Here is a 23,000-nt window from a genome sequence, read left to right on the forward strand (position 1 = left end):
TACAGCCAGGACAGCATCTAAGCCCCCCACTAGCCAAAAAGATTTATTTCAAAGAGTATTCCTTAAAATTCTTGTAATGTAAACTTTCTCAATAAACCTTATAAAAAAGTCCAAGAGTAATCAGAAACCAAACATAACATTTGCATTGGAAAGGTGATTTCCTTGAAAACAGTGAAGGAATTAAAGTGTTTATCAAACAGTGATGACAAAGTCCAATTAGATCTTGTTTTTCACAGAAACATGGAAATCAGGTGCAGGGTGTTCTTAGCATTGTTTGTAACTACAGGGAATTAGGAAATGGAATTAAGTTGCAATATGCTACATATGGATGACTGACTTCTTCAGGACTGATGAAAAGAAAAAAGTAGTTAACCAGAAAGTACTAAATAGTGGTTTTCAATATGAAAAACATTCTGAAGATGCTTTCTCCTACATATATATGGAGTAGTTCATAAAAGAAAACTGTAAGTCAAGTCATCAGAACTATTGTTATTCTGAAGCTGCCTTAATTTCTAGTTGCTTAATTTAGTTGCTTCACTCTTCTTCAGACAGGATTTTAATTTACAGCATCTGGTATAATTTTCTTGGTATTTTCCAAAATTCAAGTTTGGAGGAAAAATTAGGTTGTTGATTTGGAAACCAAAGATTTCTACAATAAATCTCCTCTAACAAGGGCATGAAGATTTTATGTTATCATGTGACTCTTAAATTTGCAGGTACCAGGAATATAAGTTTCAATATGTGAATATGTACGACTGTAATTTTTTTAACTCAGTATTAGGAAGCCAGATATAGGCAAACAGTTTGTCCCTCCACCCAGAAACATTCCAGACAGAAGCTCTGGGGTAAAGAGATGCCTAACCATGCAGGGTTAGGCTTAGAACAGCTTTGAATCAGATCAAGAACTGCTTTTTGAAAAAATATTCATACTCGCTTTTATTGTCAAGTGTAGGTTTTTAGTAATACTGTATAATCTTTCACTTTAGTTTTTTTAATTTCTGAGAAGATATTAAAATTGGAATTACTATCAATCTCAATACTCTTTTTTTCTTTCAACCTATGTTGTTTTCAGCCTTGAATACCCCTGAAACTATATAACTGGAATAGAACTGTTCTACTCTCGGGCCAAACCCCCAGACTCTTATTTTGTCAGAAATAAATAGTCACTATTTACATTTGCCTCCCATTCTAGCTCCCAGTTTTCCCATAAAAAGAACCAGGACTTCATTCTAGGATTTCTATAGTTTTAAATAGCTAACTTAAAAATAATTGAAGCCTATTCTATTATGCTTTGAGGGCTGTGCTCAGTCAATCAGAGTCTTACCAACCTACCCACCCCAGAAAAAAACCCACAACTGAAAAAGTAAAGGGATGCAAATTTTTAAGGTGCGCTTTCACATTATCTTTAATTTTTTTCCTAGGTCTGGAAACACATGCATTGCACTTTCATAGCTGTCATCTATTTCATTTCCAAAAGTTTTTCCATTGCTCCTGAACAGTACAGAACTATGAAGATCCTCATTAGTGCCATAGATATTAATGATTACTGACACTATTACTGTTTCTGTAAATATTGTGTATTCCATTAATATCCAGCTTTATACCCAAAGATAACTAACTGATCACTGCAAAAGAGTACCTATAGCTGATGAGGTCATTATAATGGATTTCAAAGTATTGTTCTGGAAACTGTAAAAATGCCCAAGAACATTGATCCTATCCCAAGGACCTGGCGAAGGTCCCAATCCTGGCAGTGGATCCACATGGAAGCAATTTGTGTCCAACACATGGCCTTTTGTGTATTTCAATTTATTTATAGAAGATAATTTCTGACATCTAAGACATCAACTTTTCTTCTATAATATTGTTCAGCAAGTTTAGCTGTCTTCAGATTTACAGTGCTATTGAAGGTTTTACAATAAGTGTTAGCACTTTTAAAGCAAAATCCTTGAGTAGAAATGCAACCAAACAGTAAATATCTGGGGAAAGACACTGCAGAAACCTTTCTAACTTAGCATATTAAAATAAAACGTATCTACAGTAGAAACTGGTAAAATAAAATATTTCTGTAATCCAGTTAGCACACTATTGGATTTATATACGGTGAGGAACCTATGCTTTTAATGGTCACAAGAATATCTAGTTTGGACTTCGGAAGCATATTGCTTTAAATATTTCTATGTTTAAAAGGACAAGTTTATCAGGTGGATACATTTTACTCCTCTCCAATATAATACAGAATTGAAAATACTTTAAATGATTACTGTAAGATTCCACAGGAGCAGGATCTCGTCCCCTATTACAAATCATTAAGTGGTTAACAATGTGAATGAATGTGGCTGCTTCCACAAATTGTTTTCAATTAGCTGTTGAAATAGGAAACTCATCTAAGAAACTGCTCTAAAATTATATCACAAGTTTCCCAAGTGAGTACTTTGCTGCTAAACTAAAAGAGCAGTCCTGTAGCTTAAGTCACTAGAGACTGTTAATAATCAATGCTAAATTTTTCACAGGTGCTTTTTTTATATATTTTGTCAGGGTACTGGCATTTTACAGCTAACTCATATTTTGCCACACTGAAAGTTGCAGTTTTAGCCCACACAGCATATATTGATAGAAGCAAGGTGTGTTGTTCAATTTGTAAGTCAATTCCACTTGGTTAACTTTCAGAAGATAATTTTATTTAAAAATTAACTTTTTGTCAATGCTGTAACCTAAGTTGGAGCACTTTGTGAAAGTCTTCTCTAGAGTAACAATTCTGAACTGAAAGCTGCCTTTAAGTATTACTGCTCTGTATATATCACTACTTCCTGATATTTCATCCTTCTCTTTCCTGAAAAGTAAAATATTAACCTGTCATAAACCTTCAAAGGGCTGAGCTGTTTTTTACTGACTTGTACATGGTCTTTTAAAAAAGTAATTTTGGGGACTGCCAGATCTGGTGAGTAATCCTGGCTTGTAGTAAAGGATATGCACAGTGTCCACATTAGTTTAGAAAATATGAAAAAACCCACATTTTTTTTAATTCTGTCAAATTCAGATAGGCATCTGTTTGTTGTAGAAGTTTAATATCTGTACTCCACCTGTCTAAACAGAAGCAGAGCAGTTGACTGATTCATTGTTAATGCTTCCTGGTGAAACCATATACTAGAAGTAGGACACCAGAGACTACATCTGACTCATTTTGTTTGTGGCAATGAAATCACAAATAGTTTAGGGCTTCGGTGTTTTGCTGGATGTTTAATGTCTAGAAAAATTATTTTTTACTGCACATAGATTTGTACTAATATATTAGCACAATTAAGGAAACCACCCTGTAAATGCCTGCTGCAGGCACTTAAAAAACCACCTGTTAGAAATCTGTGGGTTGCAGAATGTTATGATCAAGATCCCTTAAAGAATTATGTGCAGCCTCTGCTTACCTGTATTGTTAGGATGGATTTTATTACCATAGCATTGTTGTTTGTGATTTAATACTGCATGTTCATATAATGAAAAAGTTATTTTTCAGCTGCCCTAACATCAAAATGGCATTTCTGTTATCCTAGGCTACAAGAATTTTCAGCTGGTACCAATGCAGTGCTATTAATCACAATGTCACTTGAAAATTCCTTTTTCTCTCTGTAAATCTTCACTCAAAGATCAAAAAAGCATCCATCAAATTTGACTCTCCTATAACACTGTTGTTTTAAAGTTTAGCTCTACAATCCTTAACTGCTCTAGGTTCTGGTGCTACACTGGCCTCCATTGCTACCCGCCCATTACGTGGGTCTAAACACCATACTATCATCTTTACAATAGCTGCCATGAAAAGTAACATCGGCCAGACACAGAATTTGAAGAGAGAAATTAAAGGATATTTTCACTAGTTTTATGTGCCTATGCAACACTGGAAGATGGAATAATAATAGCGTATATTGAGAGGAAATGGAGCACTATGGGTGTTGAGAAAAAGGAAAGAGAACAAAGATAATCAACTTGAAGTGAGGTTAGCACAGAAATGGTGTCCTCCCTCCCTCTTCCATATGCTGTGTAATGCAAAAAAAAGCTGCGAGTTCTAGTTTGAGACTTAAGTGAGACTATTATTATTTTAAGAAAACTTGTAGGATGCAGAAAAGTAATACACAGGTCAGCAGGATAATTCTGTTTGTGATAAACAGCTAAAAAAATGTTAGAGGTGATAGAATGACACAGGATCTAGCTTGGACTCTAGCTGCGCTTTGGGAGCCAACTCAGTCTCTGATTGCTCATGGCCCATCCTTGCCCTTGGAGTTTAGGAGTTACTGGGATAATAACTGTGCTTTCCCTTTGCTAACTCAGGTCTGTGAGAATCACAGCAAATGAAACCTGGCCCTTGCTGGCAATCTGATGGAAGCCACAGTTGTGGCATTTCTCAGCTCTCTCTCCTGGACAGAATGGCAACTCTTCATTCTAAGTCTCAGTATGGGTAGTCTCGACCCAGTAGTTTCTTTCACAAAAATTTGAAGCTCTTTATTACTTTAAAGGTGTATCTACCCTTTTATCAATTTTGTCTTGAATCAGCCTGTGTCCACAAAAGCTATTAATGGGACACACACACATGCTACGATTGCACAAATCTCCTTTCCTTAGTAAACTAGGCTAAATACCTCTAAGAAGCCAAACGAAGGTATAATCTTTAAGAAATTACATTTTTTTTTAAAAAATATCCATTTCTTATAGACATTCCTACCAAAATTAATGTTATGTAACACTACTATTCAAATGTGCAGGAATAAATAAATTATATTCTTTATAAGAATTTTTGATCCCTCCTCTATATTTCTACATGAAAAACATGATTTTCTGTCAAGCTGTGTGGAACACCCCAGATGTTACACAGCAAATGATTGCCTTGTCTGCTTCAGAGCTAAGTCAATATTAACATCAGTGAAGTATGCATCACCATGGTGTTCAGAGGGACTTTGCATTTTGATTGAAGTACAAACACATTCAGGCTGCCAGACACGTGTAGTCCAGGTGGGAAGCATGCATTCTGTTTTGTAATTCAAGGGAAATACAAACTGGCTAAATTTTAGTCAAGGACCAAATATTCAAGAATCTGGAAATGATGGTGAGCCTTGACAATATTAACTCTGTTTTAGAGTTGCTACTCACAGTATTGTTTCTTACATTTTCTTCAAGGACTACAATAATTCCTTCTAAGAACACTATACACCCAACAGAAGGGAGCCTGAAAGAAAGACAAACAAGTTGACTCTGCTGAATATTGAGGCAAAAAGGAAATAGCTGTGTAGATATGAGGGCTGTTGGACAGTTTCAGAGTTTAAAAATAGCAGTCAGTGCCTCACAAAACTTAGGAAAAAAAAACCCAGCACATTATTTTTTTTAAGTTATCATTCATATGCTACAGAGGAGTTATCTAAAACTGAAGAGAATATGTTAATCTTCTAGAGACTGTTCTCAATAGAAACTGGCAAAAAATGCAGTTGAAGGGAAGGCAACGATACAGTATTCACATGAAGTACACAGAATGTTTGAGAGGCCGATGCTTTCTATTGATGGTTCCTAAACTTCATAAAGCAGTGTGAATGCAAAACTCTAGGACATGACTGGCTACATTCATAACAAGAAAAGGAAGGTGGAAATGATGCTGCCTTTTATCTGAAAGTCCAGGCACTAGTGCATTCATCTGGGAGAATGCACTAGGTAGATCTTCTCTGCCGAGTTCCCTCTCCTGTTTGAGGAGGTCCGCTCACTCTGACTAGTTTTTGGATTTTGGAATAAACCTTGTTTTATTTCACATAAGTGTTCACTGAGTCAGAATGACTTAAGCCTGGTGTGTAAACCAGGAACTGGGGAGGTAGGGTGCTCTTGGTTTTTAATCCCTGTTCAGATAGACATTTAATGTTCTTTAAGTGGAACAGCTAAACCAGAGAAATGCACTCCAGATACTCTGCAAAACCCTGATTAGATCAGACTCATAGGAAGTGTTGATTCTAGGACTAACAAGGGGTTTTCCTTTACAGACTGTAAACTAATTGAATGGTGGATGACAGCAATCCTCACTGTTTTCTGTTTTGTTATCCTAACACTTTCTTTTCTTTCAGTTTGGCAGCCAATCTGATAAATAAAAATCCGTTATTGGCAAAGACTTTCTCAGAATTAATGGACATTTTACAGATGTGATGATAATGCCAAGGAATCGGTTTCAGTTCTAGTTTTATGAACAGAAACTTGTAGGCAAATACATGATTACTTGTAAAGAATATAAAGAAATCTAACAACCTAAAAGTGTGTCACTTTCTCCGTACAGTGATCTGCCCAGAGTTGCTGATACCTCGGCAGAAATTCTAAGTAATATTCTACCAAAGGAATGTTACATAGACCATTTTCTTTATTTATTTCTGTATTATTAGTTTGTTTATTTTGGATGATGGAAAAATACTTATTGCTTAGGAGCTGGTATTTTTAAGATCTCCCTAATAGCAACTCATTGTGATGCAACATAAGTCATTTTATGATTTCAAAGCAGACACATCATTTATTATTTCCAGTACTATCTGCAATAGTCTAAAAGCCGCATTGGAGCATTGTACTTCTATGAGTTTTAACTCACTTTTTTGTCTTTTCTTTTCTGGAAGGAATTATTCTCTTTTTGTCTGCCCATCACAATGTGGTTTGCTTGTGGGATATCTTATATGAAGAATGGCTAATATTTTGTGTAATGAATTAATCAATTTTTACAAATCACAACAAAAGGAAGCATCATAGAGAAATTTTCAGTTCCTGTTTACAAGGGCACATACTGTTGTGTATCTGTTCACAATATTCTAATGAACTAGAGTATTCTGGCAAAGAATTTCTCCCTTTCTTTCTCTGACAAGGCTTGTGAGAGAGAAACCAATGTAGCAGTAGGATTCTTGTAGTATAGCAGTTGTCAGTATAACCTGGCAATTGTTATCAACAAGACAACTTCTCCAATAAATATACATTGCTCCCCCTTTTTTTTCAAAATTTTTTAAAGCAGAAAATATGACAGTAAACCATACCCAATAGTGTCATTTTTCAACAAGAGTCTCTGGGACTTTTATTGAATTGGTATTATGTCACTCTTCATGCTACTTAAGGCTTCTGCCAATATAACAATGTCTGGAATCAACCCAGTGGAACCAAGTTCTTTACTACTGAATTGCTTAATTGAGTAGAAGTGGACACAAAGGCTAAACCAAGTAGTTATTTGCTTGCATTTTGTTTACTATGTGGAGTACACACAGTAGTAGACATCTAGGATTGAATTTGTTATAAGGTGAATGAGAAAAATTAATCCAATAGACAAGTTATGTGTCCTGTGTCTCTAACCTGGGAACCAGACAAGCATTTGCAATAGATAAATGGATGTACATAGTATTGTTTTTCTAAGAACAATTTCAAGCTTTATTTCTTAATGTTCATCTACTAACTTTAATTTAAGCTAAAGTCACCATGAAAAGCTGCTCAAACAAAAAAAAAAAAATTTAAGAAATACTTTTCTTTTGCATCCCAGTAAACAAACAGGATTTGTAATGGCAATGGCTCTATTTGTAGCCATTTTCACTCTGATAGCGCTTATCCAATTCAAACATGTCTTGTAACTTTTAGGATGTGTTGTCTGATGAGTTTGAGTAATTTTGACAGGAGAAATACATGCAAACTGAAGAGACAGTGACTCTCCTAGATGTTATTTTTTAATTATTATTCTGCACAATGGTATGTTGGAAGTGCTTGAAAAGACAACATATGGTTTGGGTTGTTTTTTTTTTTTAATTTACAGAAGTATACTTTTAAAGTTTAAAAGACTGGAAGCTTATGATTTCTTCAGGGTTGTGTATTAAGCTGTTCATATTTTCTTAAAAAAGAAAGGATAAACATGTTACATATGCCTAAAAAACATTATAAAATGATGTTATAAACAGATTAGATCACACCTTAGTGTTTATACTTATGCCAAATTCCTGAAGGTATGATATTGTAACAACAAACCACAGCAGACCAAATGCAATCAATTTCACAAGCATACCTTATGGAATACTTGAATACTTGAGTAAACCATACATGTGTTGAATAATGTTTGTTTTGCAGATGTTCATTTAGGATCTGTTTGTGCATTCATAGTTACAGGCTTCCCATCTGAACATATCTATTCTAATAAAATTTTGGCAGCAGCTCCAATTGCAATGTCATGCGGGTTGGTACTTGTGTATGTGTGTAGTGCCTCTAAGAATAACAAATAATATTTTAAAAAACCCATAACATCAATGGTAATGAGCAAGACCTCCTCACTCTACTGTAGTTTTTTTCACTAATATACAAAATTGGAACTAGACAATTGCACTCTGATTCCCAGATTACAGCCAAATAGTGACCAGATACAGCATGAAGTCCTCATTCAGTAGGGTTTTAAAGAAAAAATCATCAAGTATATTTGTCACAGTAGTTTAGTAGCACTTCCCCCAGTAGCTTTCTAGCACTTAAATGTACCAAGTCTGCTTCCGACATGTGTTCAGCTTCAGAAATCTTCAGTGATGGAGACTTCAGGGTCTCCCTAGGTAACTCTGACAAAGTAAACTTTGATATTAATAATATGACAGATTATGTTAAATTCAAGTCACACCTAAAATTTGTTTTTCAGGATTCTGTTCAAGACTTTTCAGAACGTACTTATAAACTTCTCCACTCTTCAACCACTCTCACCAAACGTTAACTTTGTTTACTAAATCAGTAGTGAAGAAAATAGTCAAGTTCATTTTTAAATATCAACCTGAAACTGAAAATTATATAACAGGTATTTTAGTATCAGTAGAGCAGAAGGGGAGGTCTGATGAAAAGTGAAGTTCTAATCTGTAACTGTTCTGGTTTTGTTTTTGTAAAAATTTTGATAAATTTATGTTCTCCTTAGTACTCTGCTTGTGTTTCTGTGTAGGTAAATTCATGATCCCAGTTTAAATACCATCACTTCCTTTGTATATGGCACTTTCCTTCAACTGGAACGCTGCTGGCCCTCTTGCATTGGTCTCTGAGTTCTATGACAGAGGTATCTGCATGCTGGTGGTAGCTTAATTGACCCCCATGTTTATGCAATCTATAAACCTAGAAACTTGTGTCTTGCACAAATAGTTTATGGTGACATCTGTCACTGCTTCAATTAAGAAATGTGAATTCCCTTTTTTTGGATACTACCTCCCATTCGTCTTCACTGTTTGTAGACAGAGTTGGGGAAGACTCTTTCAATCTAGTGAAATTGGTTAGGTGATCATAATAACAAAATGAATTTCCTAAGATGAACATCAATAGCAATAGTTCTAAGAATTTGTTTAGAAATCCTTAATCCAAAGGTAATGTAATTTGTAATGTATATTTTATTTTTTGAATCTTTAATGGCATAGTTAAAGGTTTTCCAAATCAGCCTGTAAGTACAGATTAATAAAACCACTAGCTTGTCTTATGATTTCATGGTAAGAGGTAAGGTGGTTTACATGCTTTAAGCACACATTTTGCTGTTCTTGCATAGCAAAGCTTTCTAAAGCATCAACTACATTTCCTGGTTTCCCACTACCTAGCTCTCCAGTCTTGATTTGGAAATACATAGAAGTTCAACCAAACTATTTGTGTTGCTAAAAATCTTGATGGAATTTTTGCCTTTTGCTACATATGGATGGCATAGATGTGGTTAAAAATCAAAAGGATCAACAAGTTAAAACATATGGTGCCAGGGTGAAAAGTAATCATCCAGCTTTTGCAGACATCAACACATTGTGGAAAGACCTGCTAATTGATACAAAGAGTAGGAGGATTTTTTTTCCCAGCCCCAAGCTTTTTTCCACAGGAGAAAAACGGATGACCACCTTGAGAATTATTATACTGGGCCTTTTGGTTACAGAAATCAATGACAGATCAACATTTTCTTGCCTAATTCTTTTCTAGTCTCTATGAATCAATATGAGGATTTTTTCTTTTTCGTTAACATTTGAGGTGAAGCAATTGAGAACAACTGCTGTCCTGCAACTTGCTTGTCTCTAGTTATTAATTGCTGCTTGACAAAACACGCTTTGGTTTCCTGACTGCAAAATCCTCATGCTTAGTTGAGTGACACTCTTGCCTCAAAATGCCTAAACACAATAAGCAAAGTAAGAACAATATGAACAGCTGCTGGCTGATATGCAGAATAAAGTTGATGGTTGTATTCATAATTTCTCACTTATTGCACTCATCCCTCTATCAGTATAAGGTCAGAGGAGTCAAAACAGGAGATAAGTTATATACTTATATATATATTAAGTTATATACTTATATATATATAAGTTATATACTTACAAATATACCTTCTGGTGTTGTGAACAATACAGCTACTGGTTTCTGCTATTTCTTAACAAATTTCTGTATGTCTTGTCAAAATGAGACTATTGCCTGCAGTTCATCAGTGGTTAATAGAGGGTGATGTGGGGGAATAGATCCCTGGGATAGAACAAATGACAGTTTAGTGGGGAATTTACAACTGAGAAACAAAAGTCCTGCAGAGCAGAAGGGGCAGATTACAGTAACAACACAGAGAATCTACACTTAGAATGAATCTATGAATCTGTCATTGCAAGTTCTTTTGCTGGGGGAAAAAAAAAGAATGGCAGTGGAGAAGCAAAATACAAAAGCTAACAGACTTTGGGTTTTGATTGGACTGGCAGGTCTAACAGCCACCAGAGCTGACAGTATTAATGTGTCTAGTTGCCTACATCCATGCATCCATATTAGTCCATGCTGCAAGTGTCTTTATTTTACAAATGCAACTCACTTTTATCAGTGCTTTTTCTTTTTAACCTGCAGCAAGCAATAGAAGGATTTTGTACCACTGAGATGTATTGCAATCAACTGATTTCTCTTGCACAATGCTTTTGAGACAAAAAACCAGAAACTGATGAGAGATTACTGTCAATAACTCTCAGAAGGGGAAGGATTGTCTCTTGAGTAATTAAGTCACCAGCCCGTAGATGTGAGATGAAGGAATTCAGACTAGTTAGCTTTCAAGCTCAGCTTCACTACTATAGCCACAGTGCATGCACGCTGCCCAACTGCACGAAATACAATTGTTCTTTGTAATCAGCTTCTGCTAAGTTTCTTTTATGGAGTCTACAGTAAGTTTGCAGTTTTCTCTTAAGTTTTCAGACATAGTTCTGCTAAAACCTCATGTTTACCTTTTCAGTACCTCCTTTTACATATAATGCAGCCTTCCGTCATCATACTTGATTCCGACTGGCATCTCCAGAATGTGCAGTTTTGTAGACTGCATCTGAAAGAACTGCATATCTTCTATCATACTGGCTTCTAGGGGAGATATAAATCTTCCTGTGCGGTGCATCTGCTTATGCTTTTCTTATTGCAAGGACACCATGGAGGAGTGTGTTCTTTAATTGCCTGGATCTGCTGGCTCACTGCTATGATAACTGCCAAGGACCATTACCAGATGTGGGAGGTTAGGAATCCCTTTTTTTATTTCCCCCCATGACAGCTCCTCCCATGTCATTTCCATGGCTGATGAGGAACACTAGAAGGGCACCTTCACTGTTGACAGTTTATGAAGTCCCACATCTTAATGTCAAGGAGACATAGCTCATCTATATCAGAATACATTGAGTTTTCAGTCTCTTCTTTATAAAGAGTCTTTTCAGATCTCATTAAACTTTTTACTATTTTCTTTAGTTAGTCACCAATTGTTTGTTGTAACACAGTTTTAGGGCTTTCTCATGAACTAGCTACTAAGCTTAGCCAAGATGCCCATCTATAAACCAAGAGAACCTTGGAAAGAAATATTTTTTTTGTAATTATGAGGGCTATTTACTATCTTTCATTCCTTTGTGAGTTTCAAAGTTCTGAACGCTTATTAATTCTCACTTGATAAACTTGTTGATCTTAGTTCTGTTGATCTCAGCAGAAGAGTTGATCTTAGTTCTGTTATATCACATTTACCAATGTTTTACCTTGTAATCTTAATATTATCTTCACATTTATCTTGCTTTAGAAAGAACATAAACACCTGCAATGATTCCTTAGTAGGTAAATGAGTAGTTGGAAATATGTGTTTTAAATAACTGGACTGTATCTCTTTCTTCCCAGTCACTTCTGTCTAAAATAAGTTTCCCTCTCTAGCTGTCACTCTTTTCCTCCATTCTCTGCCAAATGTCAAGAATATTTCTTTCTCTCTTTCTTTTTTCCTCCTATTTTAGTTGTGGCATAGTTTAGTAATTGTTTAATAACTAAACTGCAATAACCAAATGATTTAATGGCATAATCACTAAGCAGCAATTATTTAATTACTGATGTTTATTTTTTTTCTTCATTTCTCTGAGGTTCCAAAGTGCTTTGGAAGCATCTCAAGGCTAAAGATAATAGTGAAAATGAACATAATATTTTCCAGGCTAAACATGGTAGTCAGATCTTTGGAACTGAAGTTCACAAGAAGAAGGACCCTTCATTTATTCCTCTGAAAAATACCTACATTTAAGAGAGCATTTACACTGAATAAATTGAGGATGTCTGAAGGCAGCTATGGCAGATGTCACCAACAGCAAATTGTGACTATGTATGTGAAAAATTATGGGCTGAAAAAATTAAGAGGTACAGATTACATTTGGGTAAGTACCTTCTCATTATTTATCTTCATAATTCACCAGAATTATTTTTGTATTTTACTAAAGGAAGAATTACACTTTAATTTCATTAGGGTAGAATGGACAGCAAAAAAAAGAAAATCTAAACTTGGGCGCATTCTTTAGACAGATGTTTGCCGGCGTGAGAGAGCATTATAGACAAAAAGGCATGAGAAAAAAGAGATTGCTTAGTCACCTTTTGATTCAGAGATTTTCACATGCAAATTCTGAGGTGAGTGAAAACTCTGTGGCACTGTGCTCCAGGACTGTCATCTTTAGCAACCACAGCTTCACTGCCCAGTTGAGGCCTTGTCTAGCAGTTTTGCAATGTCGCACTGAAAGGAACAGGAATGTTTTATTTAGTAAAGGCTTGGCACAGTTGATTATGTATTTGATTATGTTATTTAACCTGCTGGGTAAAGGGCAATGAAAAACCTCAATGAAAACACAGGCACACAAGGAACCTCCAGACTGAACAGCATTTTTAGTATCTTACGCTCCACCAATTCCAGCAACATACTCTGTTATGTTCTCACCCGTTTGTATTTAATGTTAACTGTGGGTACGCCTTGCCCCAACTTTTGTTTGCCCATACGGCTGTACGGACTTAAAGGCGCTTGTGACCGACGGTACCTCAAGGGTAAGGCCTGCCCGCCTGTCACAGCCTACCAATGGCTGCCAGGCCTGGCAGCTGCGCTTGCCCACTTGGCAAGTGCGGCCTACTTACAGGGCACAGCTGAGGTGCGAGCTGCTCGCGGGGCCTGCCGTGGCTCTGGCCATGGCTCTGGCCATGGCCCTGGCTGGGCTGGCCCTGTCAGCCCGGGCCCAGGCGGCGCAGGGCAGGCGGGCGCGGCCGACGCAGGCTGAGGGGGCGCGAGGCCCGGCACATGGCGCGCGGCTCCGCCCCGCGCGGCCCGGCCCGGCCCCGCCCCGCGGCTGCCGGAAAGCAGGCGCCGCTGTGGGGCTGACCCGCGCTCTACCCGTCAGGCAGCGCGCCGGGCGCCGCGCGGCCACCCCCGCCTCCCTCCCCCGCCCGCCCTCACTCCCCCGGCGGCGGCTGAGGTGGGGCGCCGCGGTTCGGCGATGTGAGGCGTCTCCGCCAGCGCGGCCGCCTCCCATCCCCCCGCCAGCCCGGGAGGAAGGGAGCGGGGCGGCCCGCCGCGGCCTCCCTAGACGCGCAGCACGGTAAGCCAGCCCGCTCCTTGCCCTCAGCCCTGCCTGCTGTGCCGGCCTGCCGCCTCCCCGGGCGGAGGGAGCCGCCGCTCGGCGGCGGGCGGGCCGCGGGGGGATTGTCGCCTGCGAGACCGACGCCATCTTAGGTCGGAGTGCGGCCTTGCCCCCCCTTCGCGCCTCTAGAAGGGGCCCCCGGGCCGTGAAGGCTTCGCCGGGCCGCCCGCGGAGCCCCGCCGGGAGTCGGGGGGGCTGCCCACGGGGGTGTCTCGGGCCAGGGCCCGCTCCGCTCTGCCGCCGCAGCCCAGGGGCCGGCCGCGGCCAGGGCCCCCAGCTGCTGGCGGCGGGAGCCGGGCTGGCTGCCGGGCCTCTTCCCCTCCCGCCGCGGCCGTTTGTGCGGGCCACGGCCCCGAGCTGCGGGCTCAGCGCTGTGCTGGCGGCCGCCGGCCGAGGGGAGGCGGGACGCCGGGCAGTCGGGCTGCGCCGGGGGCGGCGGCGCCGGGGGCGCTGCGGGCGGAGCGGCGGCTGCTCGGCTGCCCTCGGGGACCGGGCTTCCTTCCGCGGCCTCGCACCCATCGCTGCTCGGGGGTGTGAACTTCTGGCGGCTTTGCAAAGGCGATGTTGCCCTTCCCTAGGCGGAGCTTACACCGACTCGTGGTAGAGGGGGTAGTGCTGGCGATTTAGGTTTGAGTTTGAGGGAAGTTGGTTTATATTTTTGGCTTTTTAAAACTTCCAGGTACGGTTTCAGCTTGGCCATCGTTTCTGCTGAAACTAATGCAGCACTCAATAAAACCACAATTGCTCACAGTCTTGATGAAGCTGTGGATTGCATGCTCTTCTACAACTAACACGATGCAAAGTTATGTGCCTGTATGGGAAGTCTTCTGAAAAATACAATGTGGGTGCTCACCGTGTGATCTCCTCATTTGAAGTGCAGCTATTGAACTGGAGGGGGGGAGGGCGGGGCAAAGTTTGAATAGTTCATTGGTAATGGAGATATGGAAAGATGACAGACAAAGTTAGTCTGAGGACTTCTTGGTTAATGTAGATGTCCTCATTCTTCAGGCTCGCTACCAGTTTCATGCTGGTGATTTGGTTGCAGCTATTTTTAAGCCAATCCAAAGAAATAGTGAGTATTGGAAAGCTCCCTTGACCTTAAGAGTGGAATAGGTGAATTGCATCTGAAGTAATAAATGGATTTTCAGTAATGTTAAATCTTAGTGGAGCTGCATTTGCCACTTCCTGTCATACTGATTTCTGTACACCCTTAACATGGGTTTCTTCAGATCACTTTCTGCTGTTTTTACTATAGCTGTTACACTTGTGTTACATTTAGTAACGTTTGTATCATTTTTGTTGTTTCTATGTGAGTGCTTTTAAATTGTAACAACAAAAAAACCCCTCTAGGTTATAAATACAACTGGCTTTTGATAAAGTTAGGTATCTTTAGATGTAATTGCCATGATAAACAAACATGTCCGGACTAGTGATTTTAAAACAATTACTTCATCAGAATCTTATTGCTCTTTTGTGCAATTGGTTAGTTTTTTTCAGTCTTGTATCAGGTTTTTAGTTCATTGCTTGCCAAGTAACTATAATAGTGTTCCAGAAACCTGTGTTTTTTTGCAGGTTGCCTGCCTAATGAACTTTAAATAGCTTTAGCTTTTGCTGGGCAGTTGTCTGTTTAAATGATATCTTGATATAGTCTAATGATATTTTTAAAATTTTTTAAAGAACTTGTTCACAATTTTGAGTCTTTTTAGCCTAGAACAATGGTTTAAGACCTTCGGTTGATTTATATACATACAACATTTCATTGGAGTTTTGGACCTCTTAGATCCATGGACTACCTTTAAGGACATGTGTGTATAAATGTGTATGTATGCTTATACATATTTAAAAAATGGAGGAAAATAAAGTCTCTTTGTCAATAGGCTTACCTTTCTTACACAGGCATCTGCCCCTCCACTGGGAAATATTTGGGGGGAGTTGGGGAAGGATTCACTGTTGGTTTAGGCTTTGAGAGCAACCGCTAGCAGGATTCCTGGAATGTATTTTCTACGTTCACGTAGTTAAAGAAGCAGAAAACTTGGAACCTAGTTGTACTCTAAAAATGGGTGTAGATGTTCCCTTTGGCAATGGAGAAGATGTGAGCAGTTCCCACACAACTCCTGTAATCAAATCCATTCCCTCCTTACTGCAACTTTGATTGCTTAGGCCACAGAATTTTTGACCTCTCAGTCGTGCTGGTAAAATTGTTACTGGGCCAGGTTATTTTTAACCTGCAGTGTTTCACATCATAGTCCTGTGAAAAGTTGTACTAGCACAACTGAGGGAGCAGTGCAGGAGCAGGATGGGAACTCACTAGGCTAGCTTTGTTGCCAGGAAGCAAGTCAGATTGACTTCAAATTTTAGCATTGAAATTAAAATTACTTTGAAAGATCTGAAATAATCTTGATACTTGTCTTTTAAAAAAGCTGTCATACACTTTAAGTCACTTTTTGAGAATAATTAATGTGCATCCTGATTCACAAATGGAAATTCCCGTAAGAGATGCCACCAGTTGGTGTAACTTCCTACAAATCCTTGCTTATGTTATAAAATTACTTTTACCTTTATAAAAAAAAAAATCAGCTGCATTATAGTGTAGCTGAGGTTATCACATGTATCTTGTTAGAATTCTGCTAATGTATAGATTGCTTGTATCTGTTTTGTGCTTTTAATATAAACTACATGTGCTCTTGTTTGCATTCCTTTAGCACATTTAATAACTGATTACTTTCTCCCTGAGGTCAAATCAAACTTTTTTTAAAAATTAAAACCCCACAACTCAAATTTATGTTGTCATTTCCATGAAAAAAAATCCCTGAAAATGATCTTTCATTTTGCCTTGAAGTCTAGTAAGTTTTTCCCCTGTGCTAGTAGAGAAAAGTCATTCTAAAGAATGTCTTTCTACAGAGGAGAGTCAGGTTTGATTCCTTTTCCAAGACCTGATATGTGGCCCCTGTTGTCTCTGTCAAGAGAAAACTGGCTTCAGACTCTTTTCTGATGACAAGAATCTAGTTCACTGTCCTGTTCTCTTCTTTCCAAGCCCCATGTTTAACTTCAGCACTCTAAGCTGATGGAGGGAGGAAAAAAGGAGTATAGCTTTGCTATTTTACAAGCTTAGTCTTGGAGATAATATAACACCAGCAGCCCCGTTCTCATACACTTTAATGCGAGTAGGGGCACAACTCTGCCTGCTCCCCTGTGATAAGCTATTACAGACTAATTATTTCTACAGTCCATCGCCAAATCTAGCAGCTCATTACTCCTATCCTGACATTGTGTTCTCTTATTAGATATTAGACAGTTGCTCATTGTGTCTGTGCTGAAGTCTTCTATTTCAAACACTATTGAAAGATAATGAGGGATATGGTATTCTTAGTTTTGCGTAATTACAATTTTAAAAAAGAAACTTGACCCATTGTTTCATATGTTGCTTTTGAAATATTTTGGAAAGGAGAAAATCATGGGAAATTGCACAGAAAGCTGTGTTGAAAAAACATCTTCTTAATCTTTCAAGATAAATAGTGTAGTTTAAGAAATAGCCGGTTTTGGTTATGAATGTAATTTCGTTTTGTCACCTTGTGTATAAGATTTGATAGTCTTTAATGACGCAATCCCTTAGTGCTGGTCTGATGCCCTCGCTATTAGGTTTAGGGCTCCAACTATCAGAGAACTATAACTGCTTGATAGTGGGAAGTCCAGCTTCCGTAACTAGTTTGCTTTGTCAGATAAGTGTTTATCAGCACAAGAACGAGAGAGATATTGGTAATGGGTTTTGTTGGCCATAGCCTGGTAATAAGACTCTAAATATTCTTACATTGACTGTGGCCTTCACGAGAAGAATTGTTGCTGGGATGTTCTTAGCGTTGAAAGCAGTCCAATGATGAGTTGACTTTCATTTGCTTAACTGCTCATTAATTTCAAGGAATCCCTATATTGGCTGGAGTTGCTACTATCATGTTCCTCATGCAAAACTCTACTGTTTCCCCTCATTTTTTTAATTTTTTTTTTAGAAAGGACACATTAGTTTTGGGAAGCTCCGTGTCTTAGGCAAAGCAAACACTGTTGTATTGGGATCCTGATCCTGGTTATTGGTGAGACACCTGTCTGGTTTTATGAAATTACTGGTCTTACTAAAAAGTAGGCTATTGGTAGTATGTGTAAAGACATATAAAAGTTTGTTTCCTGTATTGTTCAGAAAAACTTTAAAGATTATGTTAGGGGTGAGAAAAGAAAAAACAATGCTTTGTTGACCATCACCATTTAATTACATATTTTCATATGTGACTTTTTTTCCTTACTGTAAGAGCAAATCTGCAGACATGAGGGACTCAGTCTCATGAGTTCTACACAAAGTTTTTATCAAGTCCTAACTGGCAATAAAAACAATATGCAATATGTTGTGGGTATGGGTTTGGGTTTTTGTTGTGGTGGGTTTTTTTGTTCAATGGGCAGTTTGTTTGGGTTCTGTTGTGTGGGTTTGGGGGAATTTTGTTTTAGTTTTGTTGGGTTTACAGAAAATTTGACTATATGGGAAGCCCTGGCCAAATCTTACAAAATTTGTGGAGCTGTGGTATGTTGTGGGTTGGATTGGGGTTTTTTTTCCGATGTGAAGAGAATAAAGCTGTAACTAGTGTTTCAGTAACTAGTTGTGCCAGGTATATTACATGCTTTGTAGTAGTAGGGTCTTCATATTTCTTGTGAATCACTTACCTGGAATAGGGGTATGTTTTGAAAGATACCTTTCACTGTGGTGTCAGAGGCTTCTTCTGATAGTTACTGGTGGATTATACCAAAATAGTTTAAATTATGTGAAGGGTATCTTTGGTCTTTTCTCATCTTTAACAGCAAAGATGAGAATTCAAGTAATTATCAGAAAGGTGATGTGGTATCAATCTCAGAAGATCTTCTCTTATCAGATCAAGTTCAACCTATGTAGAACATGGCGTGGGGGAAGGAAAGCCATTCCATGGGAATTATCCTCAAGTCCAGTAATCTTTACTGAACAGTGAAATATTTTTTCATGCGAGTACTGAATGTTTTGGTATGAGTGTTTTGTTTTTTACTGTCTAGTCTCAAGATGGCAGAATTATTTATGGAATGTGAAGAAGAGGAGCTAGAACCGTGGCAAAAGAGAGTGAAAGAAGTGGAGGAGGATGATGATGATGATGATGAGCCAATCTTTGTCGGGGAAATCTCAAGCTCAAAGCCAGCTAGTACATGTAAGATAATGTTTTCCATAATTTAAAACAGATATTTTAAGGCGTAAAACTTTTACTGTTCAAAATTGTGTATTTTCTAAGTAAGTTTAGACTTAAGAAATTCTACATCTTAAAGCTGTTCTGTAGGTCTCTATCATACTGAAAATTGGAATTCTTTGGAAATTCTGTCCTAAAACCCAGGTTATTTACAGCTCTGTCTATCTTTAATCTTAAATCTCTGAAGTCAAACCAAGGATGTTTGAAGGTTTTAGTGTTAACAGTATGGTTAAAAATCCAATATATACAATACTGAAACCATGCATGCAATTGCTCTCAATGTCATTGGTATTTAGTTATATATTTGGAAGTGTCTCCCTACTAAAGAAATGTGCATGAATTTAAGCCTTCATGTTGCAGTCCCTCTTTTTTATTCCACCCCACATTACTTGTGTTGATGTACATAATTCTGACAAAACCGAGGTGACGATCTTAAGTGTCTATAATAACAGCACAATCAGGAAAAGTGATTAATATGAGAATCATAAAGTCTCTCTGTTAAGTAAGAGATTTTTATAAATGAATTCATTCATCCCCTGTAAAATAAAGAGTTTTTTTCATCAAGTTCTGTAGTTTTCTCCTAATGCAGGTAGTGCAGGGAGTGAGGTTAGGTGGTTGTGGTGGCAGCAGATGTGTCAGGATTCCATGTTTGTCCTGTGCTTGGGCTTTGGCAGGTAAGTGAAGGAAAACATTATTTTTGCTACTTAATTTTAGTAGTGAAACTTCTTGATATCTGTGCATGGCCATCTGGTAGCCAGTTGTTGAGAGGTTTGACCAAAGGTTTCTCTAGCTATTGAATACACAAGACTTTGCCTGGTGGGTTTTACTGCCTTAAGTTTCTGCCTCATTTCTGCTATGCTTGTATCTAAGGTTTCTGTAGTCAGTTTTCTGAAGGTGTATAGTTCACAGTGAAGAATCTCAAAATGTTAAATAAGGCGCTCTGTCACACTCTGCTGCATGGACTTTGGCGCTATTATTAGCTCTTCAGTCATTTTAGTTCACAATACTTTCATCTTATGTCTTAACTCTTGTTTTACTTTGTTACTCACTGCAGTAATATGTCTAATTTTTCTTACACTGACTTTAAAAAGTGGCAAATTATGTTTTAAATATTAACCAATACAGAAGCTGATCTTAAAGTTCTCTCATCTGAAAATAGTTCTTAAGGGTTAATATTTTTGAATGTTTAAAAAATATTATAGATCCTCTTGAAAATTTGAAGAATATTTTTAAAGTACTCTAAGAAGTTTTTTGCAGTTACAAACTTTTAGAAGGAGTGAAAAATTCCCTTAATGTTTTCTGGAAGGTCTTGAGAACTCTGGATAGCTGTTGGTCATTAGCAGTAGGTCATGGCATAGAACGACAATTGAAGCACTAGGCATATGTTGGAACAACAAATATGCCAAGTTTCATTGCAGTTGTTCTTGAGTAGTCTCAAGAACTTTTTGTAGTCATAAAGGATAGAAGTATTTTGTTCAGGCGAAAACTATTAAATTTGATACAATTCAGCAACTTTCAAGAACTTTAGTAAAAGACAGAGACCTAAAATGTATACATCTTATATTAGTGCTGTCCGTGCTCGATCCTGACACAAGTGAAATCACTTATGGTATAACTTTTTACTTTATCTCTTTTCCTTCCCTTTCCTCAACTTTTCTCTTTGTAATCTTCTACTTCACTATCAAAAACAGCTATGGAAGAATGACCTCAGTTCTTCTTTGGCTTGTAAGTAGTACTACCTGGCAGTAGTCAGGCTTCAGTTTGTTACTGGTGATAGGCAAGACAGAGTGAACTGAACTTTGCTTATCACTGTTTTTTAGTTTTTACCTGAGAAAATTCCTGTCTTGATCAGATAAAAAATTAGATAACAAATGGAGACTCGCATGTAGTTCTTAATTTTTCTGAAAGGTATATTTTCTGCAATACATAGCTATTTTTTAACCTTTTCCTGGCAATGAAATTATCAGTTTTTATACAAACTAGTGTGGAAAACCTGAAGGAAATAGTTAAAAACCCATCTTTGATCTGCTGGCACACTGTCATGTACAATAAAGTGCCTCTTCTGATGTACTGGAGGATTAGTTTGACTGGGATGATAAGTAATTCACAATTTGTTGCCTTTACTATTTCCTGCAACTGCTCATTTTTCCTACAATTATTGCTCATTTTTCTTGTTTATTTTTTCATAACGATACAAACCTGTAATTTGTTGCTAATTTAAAGTGTTGTTTCTGCGTGTTAGCTTTCTTATATTTCAGTGTTGTTTTACGTAAACAGGACAAATAACACTTTCATGGGGCAAGGGAAAGGGTGCATCATCTGTGATGAATCACTTGTGTAAATCTGGTTTGTAATTTCAAATCACTGACTTCCTGAAATGTTCTTTTTAAAAACAATAAAATCTACATTTGTATTTTAGGACATGAATTGTGTGTGCATCAGACTGAAGCTGAATATGCTTTTAGGGTAGTAGGTAGTTGAAGGCTTTAGTTTCATTTCATTCTGGGATTCAAATGTGAGGTATACATTTATTAACAAACACAAAAAAGTATGTATTCAGCTATATCCTGAATTAAGTTGATCCTTGCTCATAGTTAGTGCGTTGAAGTAAAAATACTATTACTATTACCAGATGAGATTTTGTCATATCTTAAAAAAATGCGAACCTGTTTGGATCTGTTGGTTGCAGCTGCTTTTTTATTAGTGTGATGTAAAGGCAGGTGACAGGTTGAAAGCTGTGATCGTCTGAGCTCTACTGCTATTAGATTTATATATCAACCTGGGTAGCGTACACTAATGAGCCCTTGCTGGTGGAAACAGCCTTAAGGTTGTTAAAACCAATGTGTAGATAATCTTAAGATCTATGGTGTGAGATCCTGATGTAATTTTGACCCTGGTTTGAGAAAGTACTTTAAACCTTGTTGGTTAGATATTGGAGGATCTGTCTAGTTTCATATGCATATTTTCACATGTCAGAGCAAGAAACTTGACAGCAACGCTAACGGAATTGAGAACCTAGGGATAGAAAAATATTTTGATTCGATGAATATTTTTGTAACATTCTGGAACAATCAGAAACCCCAAAGTAAATCATAAAGTTTGGGAGTATTGGTGTCATTAATTAGGGAATAAACATCAAATCTAATAAGTTCCATGTGTTTCTGATGAGTTAGAACTTTGATCATAGACTACCATGTAGGATATCTAAGAAAATTAGTCCTCTTGCAATACAATTCCAGCACAACTCCTTTGGGTGCTGGTCTGTTATTTTTCTTTTGCTTTGGAAAATTAAGTCTAAAACCAAGTTTTTAAGTGCTGTATTTTCCTGTAATACAGAAGCAAATTGTGTAGTTTAGAGGAAATACTTCCTTTAGTGTAGAGCAGTTCTAGTACTTGCGGAACTTATAATGTATGTGAGAAACAAATGAATAAATGCATTATAATCAGCAAAGCTAAATATTTATGAAATGTTCTTTTTTGTTTGTTTGCTTGCGCTCTTATTTTTGTGTTAATCTATTTCCAAGATAAAAAAAGCTGAGATTCTTAGGTGAACTAGCTTAACCTAAGAGAAGGGGAGTAGAAGAACATGTTTCAGTTTGTACAAAAGACACTTTGTTTTGCCAGGTATTTATTTTAGAAATAATATTCTAATTTATATGTCAAATCCTACTTGGCTTCATTAGTGGATATGAATGCTACTTTTAATTTGAAAAGCAATTAAGCTATTAATTTAACTGCAATTAAGATAAATGTAACTTTTGACAGATATATTGAACAGAGTCAACCTCAGCTCATCACGAAGGGGGATACAGAATGGTGCACCCAGTAGAGGTACTTTATTGTCCTAATATGGTAATTAAAACCAAAA

The 23,000-nt window shown here is 37.8% G+C and overlaps 1 protein-coding gene and 1 long non-coding RNA gene across 14 annotated transcripts in view; one reads left to right on the top strand and one right to left on the bottom strand.

The window, feature by feature from the left end:
- LOC308067584 overlaps nucleotides 1–13,143 on the bottom strand; it is a 29,029-nt gene extending 15,886 nt beyond the window's left edge. Inside the window, exon 1 of the long non-coding RNA XR_013929671.1 lies at nucleotides 5,137–13,143. This is a non-coding gene — a long non-coding RNA (uncharacterized lncRNA). The remainder of the gene's footprint in view (nucleotides 1–5,136) is intronic.
- A 190-nt stretch (nucleotides 13,144–13,333) lies between these two features.
- ZNF280D (zinc finger protein 280D) overlaps nucleotides 13,334–23,000 on the top strand; it is a 53,577-nt gene continuing 43,910 nt past the window's right edge. For 10 of the 13 annotated variants that reach the window (XR_013929655.1, XR_013929656.1, XR_013929657.1 and 7 more), the window contains exons 1-3: nucleotides 13,334–13,841; nucleotides 18,948–19,096; nucleotides 22,898–22,963. Coding sequence is in view for 9 of the 13 variants with exons in the window: in XM_080396593.1 (XP_080252719.1) it covers nucleotides 13,435–13,841; nucleotides 18,948–19,096; nucleotides 22,898–22,963 (622 nt within the window). In the remaining 4 variants the exon portion in view is untranslated. Of the gene's footprint in view, nucleotides 13,842–14,562; nucleotides 14,725–18,947; nucleotides 19,097–22,897; nucleotides 22,985–23,000 lie in introns of those variants that run through there. The other 3 variants (XM_080396598.1, XM_080396594.1, XM_080396592.1) reach the window with 3 other exon arrangements.

The sequence above is a fragment of the Falco punctatus genome, assembly GCF_963210335.1.
Source record: "Falco punctatus genome assembly, chromosome: 7".
In the NCBI taxonomy this organism is placed as follows: Eukaryota; Metazoa; Chordata; class Aves; order Falconiformes; family Falconidae; genus Falco; species Falco punctatus.